At 34.0% G+C, this 12,711-nt stretch overlaps 1 protein-coding gene across 1 annotated transcript in view; it reads right to left on the reverse strand.

Moving 5' to 3' along the window:
• The window catches only part of LOC120778351 (eukaryotic translation initiation factor 2A), a 12,834-nt gene extending 928 nt beyond the window's left edge, over nucleotides 1–11,906 (reverse strand). The window contains exons 1-3 of the mRNA XM_040110139.1: nucleotides 11,826–11,906; nucleotides 10,934–11,734; nucleotides 10,335–10,406 (exon numbers count right to left, since the gene is read on the reverse strand). Of these exons, the coding sequence (XP_039966073.1) occupies nucleotides 10,335–10,406; nucleotides 10,934–11,734; nucleotides 11,826–11,871 (919 nt within the window). The 5' untranslated portion in view covers nucleotides 11,872–11,906. The remainder of the gene's footprint in view (nucleotides 1–10,334; nucleotides 10,407–10,933; nucleotides 11,735–11,825) is intronic.
• Between the last annotated feature and the right edge of the window lie 805 nt (nucleotides 11,907–12,711).

The raw sequence follows: 12,711 nt of genomic DNA on the forward strand, positions 1-12,711 counted from the left end.
ATGTTGGTGTCAAGCACTGGTTGCAAAAAAATGTAGCTGCGTTTTTATACCTGAACATTTTATAATTTTCATATTTAAAAGCTTTTAAATGATCAATTTCAGTGGTAGATTTTTTTATTAAATTTTTCATAGGTAATTTTTTAAAGCAAACTGCAGCAAACGCAGTTAGGTACCATTTTATAAAAACATAGTTTGGACGGCATTCGAAATTAGCCTGTTATGTTTGTGGTTACAATAGCAACAAGCACGTCAAATAAAATTGCTAATAAACAATAGTTAAGCAAAAATTCAATAAAATTTGAAGCAGTTCAAAGCAAAAAATTATAGCTCATTGCAACTTCTGATTGCAAGTGCTTATTTCATTCCACATTCAACTATTTGCAAAACGTTTTCAAAATATAACAAACTGAAATAAATAGAAGAAAGAACTTTATATACCAATGTAAAAATCCAAACAAAGCTTTTTCTTCAAAATCGTGCCCGGTGAAATTCGTGATTTACAAGCGAAACCGAAAAACGTTAAAGCGGGATTTACCCTCTAAGCATGAAAGTAGCAAGCTTTTAAAAGCAATCATACAACGCTCGAAAACAAATCTATGTATATAACTGCAAACAAAGTTCGCAAACCTCGAAATCACCGTGCTAATCGGCGCTACACCATTATCTGCGAATCACACTAATGGTTCAACTAAATAGCGGTGTTCTTTCAGTGAAAGTTTAGCAAGTATACTTTACGCTTTATATGCTTTCATTTAATTTATGCATAGCAATTAATTAGCGCTTTTATTGGATGGGCGCCGTAGCAATTACTACCTATTTGTATTTTTTAATCAACTGATTATAATTATAATAACACTGCAGATGAAATATAAAAAAACCTACGATATATCGGGTGATTTTTTAGGAGCTTGATAACTTTTTTTAAAAAAAAAACGCATAAAATTTGCAAAATCTCATCGGTTCTTTATTTGAAACGTTAGATTGGTTCATGACATTTACTTTTTGAAGATAATTTCATTTAAATGTTGACTGCGGCTGCGTCTTAGGTGGTCCATTCGGAAAGTCCAATTTTGGGCAACTTTTTCGAGCATTTCGGCCGGAATAGCCCGAATTTCTTCGGAAATGTTGTCTTCCAAAGCTGGAATAGTTGCTGGCTTATTTCTGTAGACTTTAGACTTGACGTAGCCCCACAAAAAATAGTCTAAAGGCGTTAAATCGCATGATCTTGGTGGCCAACTTACGGGTCAATTTCTTGAGATGAATTGTTCTCCGAAGTTTTCCCTCAAAATGGCCATAGAATCGCGAGCTGTGTGGCATGTAGCGCCATCTTGTTGCCAAAAATGGAAGAACTGAACTTGGTTGACATGTGGTTTCAACAAGATGGCGCTACATGCCACACAGCTCGCGATTCTATGGCCATTTTGAGGGAAAACTTCGGAGAACAATTGATCTCAAGAAATGGACCCGTAAGTTGGCCACCAAGATCATGCGATTTAACGCCTTTAGACTATTTTTTGTGGGGCTACGTCAAGTCTAAAGTCTACAGAAATAAGCCAGCAACTATTCCAGCTTTGGAAGACAACATTTCCGAAGAAATTCGGGCTATTCCGGCCGAAATGCTCGAAAAAGTTGCCCAAAATTGGACTTTCCGAATGGACCACCTAAGACGCAGCCGCAGTCAACATTTAAATGAAATTATCTTCAAAAAGTAAATGTCATGAACCAATCTAACGTTTCAAATAAAGAACCGATGAGATTTTGCAAATTTTATGCGTTTTTTTTAAAAAAAAGTTATCAAGCTCTTAAAAAATCACCCGATACCTAAGTTAGCAGTTAAAAGATTATGCTAGAAGCTTTTTCTAAGCATAACTTCAGTTTCTTATATACAGTAGCAATATAATGTTACTGTAATAGTTTTCTCGACTTCTGCAGTTATTGTACCTGTTACTGTTATACATCAAATGTATACTGGCTAGTCGAATAAGTCTTTTCGTATTCCATCAATTGATGTTGTTGCTGTCGTTAATCTCCAGTGCTACCAAATAACATTAAGTCATACCATATGTGTTGGAAAGGTAAGATTTTAAGCTTCATTTTTCCAAAAAAGAAATAAAATTCGGGGAAGTTAACATTATTATATAGTACACCATGTTGTATGATCAACACAGAATTTGTATGCAAAGAAATTCAACTTTGAAATTAAAGTACGAAAATCAGTTTCTCGTTAACATTCAACAAGCATTATTTCTCAATAATATTCTGTCATACATGTACCTATCTATATATATTAATAGCAAATTAAATTAATAATACCATATATCAATACTCATCTACTAAACTTAGGTTTGGAAATGTTTAATGTACTATAAGGATTTGCTGAATAAAAGCTTACCAAAAATAAATTTGTAAGTATTTTCTCAAACAATACCACAATTCCTCTATGTATTAAATATCGGGTCTGATATCAAAGCCGTATTGACATACTTTTAGTACTAATATGAACACAAAAATGGCTAAGATATGCAAGATCTATATTAGGTTAGGTTAGTCTGGTAATCCTATAAGCCACGAATAGACCAGTTTTGGCCCTTTGCGATACCAGATAGAGCTTAGTTACTAGGCCTCTGTGCCCACACCTCTTCATAACGTGAGGCTCCAAATACTGTCTATCTGTTTGTCTGCCTGTCTATTTGTCCGTATATGTATATGAGAATTAGTCTCTCAGCTTTTGAGATATCGATCTAAAATGTTGCAAAGGTCCTAACCTCTCATTCAAACTGAACAATCGGAAACAATTGCTTGCATTGAAAACTGTAGTTATTTTAATGGATAACCCTCAAAGAATATAGAAAAGCTTATCTATACAGAATTGTCGCAGCAACAATCATGTTTAAAGTAATGGTAATGTATTATTAACAATCATGTTATTATCATTACATTCAAAAAGAAATCTTATAGTGAACGCACAGGACATTAGCAAAGTTAAGAGTTAGTTAATAAACTTATACTTATAAATGAAAGCATGTAGAATATATATGCATTCGTAAAACTAAACTACACAGTATGAATGCTACAGATTCCTTCGGATAAACAAAAAAGACATTTTTATAGAGACATACATACTCGTATTTATACATTTATTTTGCACATTGATGTACACACTCAGAACCACATAATTCTGCACTTGAAGCGCATATTCTTATATGCAATACTTATAATACAAGTGGCGGTAACACAAGCAGCGCTGGTGGAATGCTGAGAAAATGCAGACAACAACTGCAAAAACCTGCTGAAATTACAGGCAAAATGTTCGTCGTGTGAGAAGAATGAAACGATAAATTACGACCATGGAGAAATTCTCGCCAAGAAATGTGGAAACTACTAAAAGCTTTGGCGGTGTACCTATGAGTGCAGTTGCGTGAAAATTAAGTACCGCGAAAACTCTCACGCGCGTTTGGGGAGGCGAATTGATATTTTCAGTATGTTATTCCCTGACATTTCCGTTCTACTCGTATGGGGTCATCCTTATAATAACTCCGCTTTTTTCGACTTTGTGTGCGAGTAATACTCAACGGTAACAGTTCTCATAATATTCAAGTATCAGCATAAAATTTTATATTTCAAATAATGTGTTAGAGATTTTGCATTTGCGCTTTTATTTGCCTTTTTAACATTCTCCTTCATATTGTTTGTTCTTACAAACCCTTTATGAACTATATTATGTGCCATGACAGGAAACCTCGACTTAAAGTGTAGGATTTCAAGAGCGTCGTAGTGCATAAAAGTGAATGCATCGGAATCGAGCTAAGAGCCCAAAATATTATAGCAGCATAACTCACTTGTTTGTATTAGGCCGTTTTTATTATCACGATACTTAAAAAGAATGTGTTTCGATTCGAACTCAGCTTAGCATGATTCTGTTTTTGTTCTTTATTAACGATATATCTTCTGTAATAAAATTCTCAAAAATTTTATTATATGCCGAAGACGTGAAGCTTTCTAAATCATATAATTTAAATGATGAAAGGTATCTGTTGCAAACTGACTTAAACAATTTGGTTGCTTGAAGCGATTGAAATGAGTAGTCATTGAAACTCAAAAAATGTAAGACGATATGATTTTGTTGTATATGTGAGCAGCCCTCTCCTTATGTAATAACATAATTTATACCATAGCAAGTTTTAATTTTATTGATTTCAGAGTTAGTATGGATCCTAAGCTTATTTTTAATATTCCGTAGTCTTGAAATCAAAAAGTATGCCCAGTTTTGTTAAAAATTAAAAGTCAAATTTTCGCTCAAATTTATCTATTTTAGGCACATATGTATATAAACTTTTATGATTAAAACCCGCTCAATATGGGGAGTGAACGGGGTTTTCATCCGATTTCATCCATTTTCTCACTGTCGATAGCAGTTTTTGTAATACATATTTGTGCTGAGCGAATTTTGTTGTTGTAGCTTTAGTAGTTTTGGAGATATATACATTAAACTTATTAGAGAGCTGAGGCACGCCTACTTTTTCTAAATTTTTTTCTCGCAGGTGCCCCTGCCTACTGCGTTCCCCTGTGCCAAATATGAGTTTTTTAGATTAATCAAATGCTTAGATATGATACCTTATTTGTTTTCGGTATGTGGGCGTGGCAGTGGTCCCATTACGGCCATCTGCGAACTCGAACTTTTGCTTGTAATAGGAAACCTGTGTACCAAGTTTCATCAGGATATCTCAATTTTTTACCCTAGTTACAGTTTGCACGGGCGGACAGAATGGCCAGACAGACAGTCAACCGGATATCTACTTTTCTCGTCAATCTGATCGTTTGTATATATATAACTTTATATCTATCTCGGTTAATTTTGGAGATACGTACAACCGTTAGGTGAAGAAAACTATAATACTCTGTAGAAACCGATGGCAAGAGTATAAAAATTAGTGCTCAGTAAAAAAAACGTTCTAAAGCAACCTCTCTAACGAAGCATCCCAAAGATCCCAAATATAGTATTGCAAAATCGGTATTGACTAAACGTCTGCTATAGAAACCAATGTATTTTGCTCATACCTGTATATAAAATTATTCCCAATAGACACTAATAAGATTTTGAATAAAGAAAACAATAGGTTTGTAAGCACTATAAATACTTAGAGAAGAATAAATGCATATTTAAACATTCAAACAAAGTTTCATTCCTATGCAAACCGTATATTTAATTTAGGTGGTGTGAGTATCACTGCAACTGTACATTTTTAATTACCTGCAAAATGACAGCTGTTCAAAAATGCTTCCGCAGCACAATAGTAGGGTTCTTGTACTTCTTTAGTAAGCCCTAGTTTGTCGTTTCATAAATCTAAAATGAAATACTATTTAGAACTTCGTAAGGGTACAAGCTCCTCATGGGTTTAGGTTGGATTTGAACATGCGTCAGAAACTATGAAACAAGAGTACAATTTTTCAGCTATAAACGGTTAGAACACTCAAGTGCAAAATAAAGTTCAGATGCAGAAAAGGCAGTATGCTCAAATTTTTTCACTTAATAGTTTGGTTTATCTAACGGTTGTACGTATTACCTGAAACTAAGCGAGACAGATATAGTATTTTTGTCAATCAAATAAAAAAAAGCGAATGTAACAAATTTATAAGCATATCACATACATATTTATATATGAGTATATGACATTTATTTATATCATTTATTCGTGAAATGAAATTCGAATTTTTTAAGCCGGCGGCCGGTGGCAGCACAAAACTCTAACAATCGACAGATATTGTAATCGGATAAAACCAATTTGAGATATATATATTATTTACCGCTTTGGCGATGTACGTATGACTGCATAAAACAGCTGATATGGAATCAGTCATTATGACATATCTCGTTTAATTCTTATAAATTTGTTCACGTTTAGTATCACTAGAATGTATTGCTGTTAATGTTGTGAAAAATACTATATATATATTCTTCTTCCCAGAAGTATTTTTTTTTTTTGCAATAGGCATTTTTCTACCATTATTTTTTACTATCAAACTACTACGTAACAAAACAGAACCTTGAAATCAAATGAGGAATGTTTAATATCATTTAAAAGAATATTCTTTGGCGTTTATTTTTTTGAAGATCATATCTTTGAAATTATGGCCGCGGCTACGTATCAGATGGCATTTCGACTGATAACTGGCGAATGACACACCTGATGTTATGTTCCAAGGCCTGAATTGAAGCGGGATGGTCCGCATAGGCTTTAAATTTTACATATTCTCACAGGAAAGAGTCTAATGGTGTGATATCACAAGATCTTGGTGGTCAATCGACCGGCCTAAAGCGATAAATTATTTGCTTACCGAAGTGGTCTCTCAATAAATCTATTAATTGATGCGATATGTGTCAAGTGATGCCGTCTTATTGAAAACAAATATCGCCAAGATCAAGAGCTTCATTTTCGGGCATCAAGTAGTCAGTTTTCAAGGCAATTTTGCTTGTTTCTGTGACCATCAGGTCAGAAGTGGACCTCAGCACTGAATAAAACGTTGTATCTTCTTGGAAATTTTCAAGAGCTCATAAAGCGAAACGATGTCGCTTGGGAAGGTCGAGCGGGTTCAGTTCATACACAAGCTGTATTTTGTATGCATTTCGTTTAAGACCTCGACGTAAAATGTGCCAAGTCGTTCCATATGTCAGTCCGAGTTGCTGCGAACGGCACCGTTTGGACTCTTCACGGTCTTTGTGTACACTCTCAGCTACGGCTGCTATATTTTCTTTACTTCGTGCTGAATATGATCTATTCGGTTGAATATCATCCAATAACGAATCCAGGGTCTCCAAATGGATAGTGGCATTGCGAATAGTATGCTCAGTAGGACGATTATGTTGACCATAAGTTGAGTGAAGTATGCCAAACACATTCTTTACAGAACGTGAAATTTCGTAAAAAAGTGAAACAATTTGCAAACGTTGCAAAAAATACTGAATAAAAATTATATGATAGTTTGAAACAACTCTCGCGCGATCTGTTAAAAAAGGCTATTGAAAAAAGTACTGTTACTTGGATCACTCGTTACAAGCAAACAAACAGGATGGTTCTCGCAAATTTATTATTATTTGTTAAATACAGTTCGCCAAAATGCACTCTATTTGATACGACTACGACCTTACGCGCTACTTAAATCTACACGATAGTATACTGCGCCACGTCTACTTTCATTTTCGTGTACGATAACAATCCCTGATCAGTGTTAATATCTTCAAAATATTTTCATGGTGCCGTGCAAGATAGTATATACAAATCTCTGCACATAATACTTACACTTTGGAAAATGAAAACGTTACTTTTTGAACGCACTGTAAATAAATATAAGATAATAAATAAGAGGTGTGAGTAATACGGCACTTCTGCGATTACAACGTGCGACAAATTTTAATTACCTGTAAAGTGGCAGCTGTTAAAATATACTTCCACAACGCAATTGTGGGGTTGAGCAGTTTCTTGCGCTGTCTTAGTGAGCTCAGCAGGGGTGCTAAAATTCAAATTTTTTACAGAAAAAAAGTGTTTCGGGACTTTTTTGTAAGTTGTGTTTTGTATGCAGTTTTTATAATGTATATTGGGACTAATGTGTTTAAACTAATTTTTGATGACGGAAATTGAAATTTTTTTACAATGTGGTTTGTTTTATTATAAGAGATTGACAGTTTTATACATGTAACAAAAGCTTTTAGTTTAAACAAACACCGTTCTTGGAATTGACTATTACTTTTAAATATTAGAAAAACAACCGTACATTAATTGTATATTAAATTCGCCATTAAACAATCCCTTCACCTTTATAGTGTTTCCGAGGGACTATTTATTGCTTTGACAATATTTTGGTTTGCCGCGTTTGAGTTTACATAGATTTTTACAAACCATTAAAAGGTTATATTTATTTGTATATAAAGTACTTTACTTTCGAATAAATAACGAGATTTTGAAACCCACATTAAATTAAATAAATTTTCTTACCAAAACATACTTGTTATTTAATATTAGATGCTTTCATTCTAGATATAAAATTCTGCCATCTGTTTCTATCCACGACATTTCCTTTTTGTGGTTTTAATAAAACAAGAAATCTTCTTACTTCAGACAGCTTTATAAAAAACTCTGTGAGAGCCAGTTTTGACGAGACTAATTGTTCTTTTTGCGAGAATTGTAAACAGAAAACTCAAACCCATGCAGGAAAAGTCCTGAATATCAATACAGATAGCACTAATGGATAACATTTCAAAATTGCATAATACCACAAAAATTTACTAGAATTGTAATGATAAAAAGCATTAAGTCTGAATCTTTCAGAATATGTGGTATATTATTTTTATTGTATTAAATATTTATCATAATGCTGTGTTTTGCCATTGATGAAATAAAAATCGCAAAGAGAACTGAACATATTTTGAATAGAACTAATAAACATTCGCGCAAATTACGATATGATATGTAATTTATCGGAAATTACATATCTTTCGTTTGAATAATAAAACTCCGATTTACCGTACTGAGCGGCTTGCCGTCCAGTTTTTTAATAATAATTTTATTCTTTACAAAAATCTTATTTCCTAAATTTACCTGAAGCCGTTGTGCTGACTTGACATTCCTCAGCATCAACGACCCGGCATATCTTATATAAACATAACAGTGGCATTTGATTTCATTTTTAAAGGAATTTAATGCTTGCTTATGAATATTTCCTTATTTATGTATTTTACAATTTTATATGTACATATGTATGTAGTTGAATCTGAAGATTCAACTTGACACTTTCAGAAAAGTAAAATATTTAAAATTACTAATTGCTACTTATTTGCTGTACGACGAGTTTACTGGTGGTGGAGTCGTTTTTATGGTATTTTAATTCTGCAATTTCTTTTATGTTTTCTATATTTGTTATTGCAATATCATTGAATGTTAATTTTGGTGTGTAACTTTGGTTTAATTTTTCGGCAGGGTATATAATTGTATGAATATATTCTGTTTTATTATTTTTAAATTCTTGTTTTAAAATTTCCAATTTACTAATTGCAAAGTTGATTCTCAATTTATTTTTAATACATTTTTTCTGTCATCATAGTTTTGTTTATTACATCATTTTTTGCATTTCTTATTAATATTGTGTCATCGCTTATTTCTTGTATTGATGTTTTGTTATACTCTCGCAACAATGTTGCTAACGAGAGTATTATAGTTTTGTTCACATAACGGTTGTTTGTAAGTCCTAAAACTAAAAGAGTCAGATATAGGGTTATATCGGGTGATTTTTTAAGAGCTTGATAACTTTTTTTTTAAAAAAAACGCATAAAATTTGCAAAATCTCATCGGTTCTTTATTTGAAACGTTAGATTGGTTCATGACATTTACTTTTTGAAGATAATTTCATTTTAAGAAATGTTGACCGCGGCTGCGTCTTGGGTGGTCCATTCGGAAAGTCCAATTTTGGGCAACTTTTTCGAGCATTTCGGCCGGAATAGGGACCCGAATTTCTTCGGAAATGTTGTCTTCAAAGCTGGAATAGTTGCTGGCTTATTTCTGTAGACTTTAGACTTGACGTAGCCCCACAAAAAATAGTCTAAAGGCGTTAAATCGCATGATCTTGGTGGCCAACTGCCCATGCATCCCGAAAAATGCACTGTTTGGTGTGGTTTGTACGCTGGTGGAATCATTGGACCGTATTTTTTCAAAGATGCTGTGGGACGCAACGTTACGGTGAATGGCGATCGCTATCGTTCGATGCTAACAAACTTTTTGTTGCCAAAAATGGAAGAACTGAACTTGGTTGACATGTGGTTTCAACAAGATGGCGCTACATGCCACACAGCTCGCGATTCTATGGCCATTTTGAGGGAAAACTTCGGAGAACAATTCATCTCAAGAAATGGACCCGTAAGTTGGCCACCAAGATCATGCGATTTAACGCCTTTAGACTATTTTTTGTGGGGCTACGTCAAGTCTAAAGTCTACAGAAATAAGCCAGCAACTATTCCAGCTTTTGAAGACAACATTTCCGAAGAAATTCGGGCTATTCCGGCCGAAATGTCCCGAAAAAGTTGCCCAAAATTGGACTTTCCGAATGGACCACCTAAGACGCAGCCGCGGTCAACATTTAAATGAAATTATCTTCAAAAAGTAAATGTTATGAACCAATCTAACGTTTCAAATAAAGAACCGATGAGATTTTGCAAATTTTATGCGTTTTTTTTTAAAAAAAAGTTATCAAGCTCTTAAAAAATCACCCGATACAAATGTTTTATTATTCAAATTCGTCTCACTGTATCACGATGTTAGTTCTATGACTTCAACGGTTGTCATAACCTTGTATTCTATGAATGTTGATAACTGAGATATAACAATTATAATGCAAACGACAAACACGTTTCTTCATGCCTGCAAGTGAGAAAATACATAATTTACTCGAAAATGTAAAAGTATATTTCTGCTGAATTAGCAGAAGCATTTCACTAAACGGTGTAAATCGTTGAATATGGACGTACGAAAAACTACTAAATTTTTAAGCTTTCACTGCGATAATGCACTGTAAAACAGAAATAAAGTCTTGTTAACCATGCTTGCTTTACCGCTACATTTATTGAATTGGTAAATATAACGTACTTATTACCAGGACATATGATATAGGGCCGACTGAGTTTCTAGTGAGTAGGCAACAGTAATAATATGTGCTCGAACCGAAGGTCGTCCATATGAATCACTTTTATCTTGATTATTTCCAAACACCTCTGACAACCAATTCAGAATGAAAATATGTTTTTATAGATTCAATGATTTTAAGTCTCTTTCTCACAAATCTATTCTAGAAGAGTTTCACGATGAATAAATAACGTAGCCTTACTTAATTATATTAGATACATATATACATAAATATATTAATTTCCAGGTAATGATATTTTACTTACATAAAGGTACAGAGCAAGAATCCCCCTTGGTCGCCATAAAATGTAATGCTTGATTTCCATAATATGATGCCCCACTTTTATCAACTTCTGTAGATGTCAATAGTAGAATCCCGGATCCACGTTTGTTCCAAAGTAAGTCAACACGATCAGCTTGGAAAAAACTTTTACAAGCAATTGCTTGGTTAGGTGAAAGCGAAGGATATTTGTAAAGCTTGCACATTGACGGTCCTCCCTTACTACCGGGTGTATATACCGCAACATAAGGTGGGCAAGCTCCTGGGGACAATGACACCACCGCTCCTCTGTTACCACCAATTTTCCTTGTATAGCGGTGAAAACTCGTAATATCTCCTGATATCTCATAAAACAGTGCTTCACCTCCTATAACAATGGCAAAAAGTGACTCGTCAGACGACCATGACGGCTCCCAATCAGTAGGATTTTTCTGCACAGTAGCAAAAACCTCCAAACCAGAACTAAGTTCATATATGAACATATTAGATGAACCCTCTGGCTTGTCTTTGGTAACAGTATATAATTCCCATGTTGCTAAGTAATTTCCAAGCGGCGAAAATTTGAGGTAGAAGGCTTTTGGACGTGGCAGTGTGCATTCAATCGCCCAATCGTTGGTTTTAAGTACTTTAATTTCAGTTCCATTTGAATAAGCAAAATATCTACCATCCGCACTAAACGATATAGATCGACAATTTTTGCTGTCTTCTTTTGGAAGATTTGGTTTATACGCATATTGCAAACTCAAGTTTTCACACGACCATACTTCCACTCCAACATTAGAACGAACTAAGTTGAAATCATTGAATCAATCAGTCATAACTCAGATATGAATATCACATATATTGAGGAAATTCAATGAAATCCGGAAATTTCTTACCTGCAAGTGTTGGGCAAACAATAGAAGCACCACTGTCCAAAGCCATTGCCAAATTCTAACCTGAATAAATGTTTACACAGTGTTGCCAAGCAACTCCGATAAAATTAACAAATATGGACACATATGCCCTTAACAGGGCATCTCGGCAGGCAATTGTTAATGTCTGAAAATTTGTATTGCTATTAATATTGTCACCGGATACCGCATGTATAAAAATAGCTATGTAAATTAATATCTTGATATCTCTTACTACAAATAATCTGGGAGAATTTAAATGGCGGATTCACATAGAACTTTTACTATGCCTTACTTTAAAAAAATTGGTTTTACAGAAAATTTCGAATTTCAAAGAAATGTAAATCGCCCATAATATTATTTATTTTTTGAAGTTGCCCAAACTTTTTTCTTTTACTTAGTTTAATAAAAAACGTGGGTCGGCTTTGGTATACCGTCCCTGGATTCCGGAATAAAAAGGGGTATGGTCGGATAGAGGAGATTCTCCAAATCAAAAATATTTATAGTTATAGCCGCAGGAAGCTTATAGTTTTCGAGATATTCGCGTTTAAAGTTGAAAATTACCACTATAACAAATGAGTTACAAACTGTCAAATAATCAGTGTTACAAAACTAATATATCTTACAAAATAACAAAAAATAAAAAGAAAAAAGGAAACATAATCGTTGATAAACAATAAAAAATATATGAAAAATTTAAGCGGCCTGAAGGCCGCCGACAAAAAAAGAAGCTCAACGCGAAAAAAATTTGATACACCCCGGTGTTGAACCGACCAGCGTTATTTTTTTGAAGAGCGGCCGAAGGCCGCCCACGTAAAAAGGAGTTCAACTTGAAAAAGATCTGATACACCTCGGTGTTTGACCGACCAGG

The sequence above is a fragment of the Bactrocera tryoni genome, chromosome 5 (genome assembly GCF_016617805.1).
Source record: "Bactrocera tryoni isolate S06 chromosome 5, CSIRO_BtryS06_freeze2, whole genome shotgun sequence".
Classification (NCBI taxonomy): Eukaryota; Metazoa; Arthropoda; class Insecta; order Diptera; family Tephritidae; genus Bactrocera; species Bactrocera tryoni.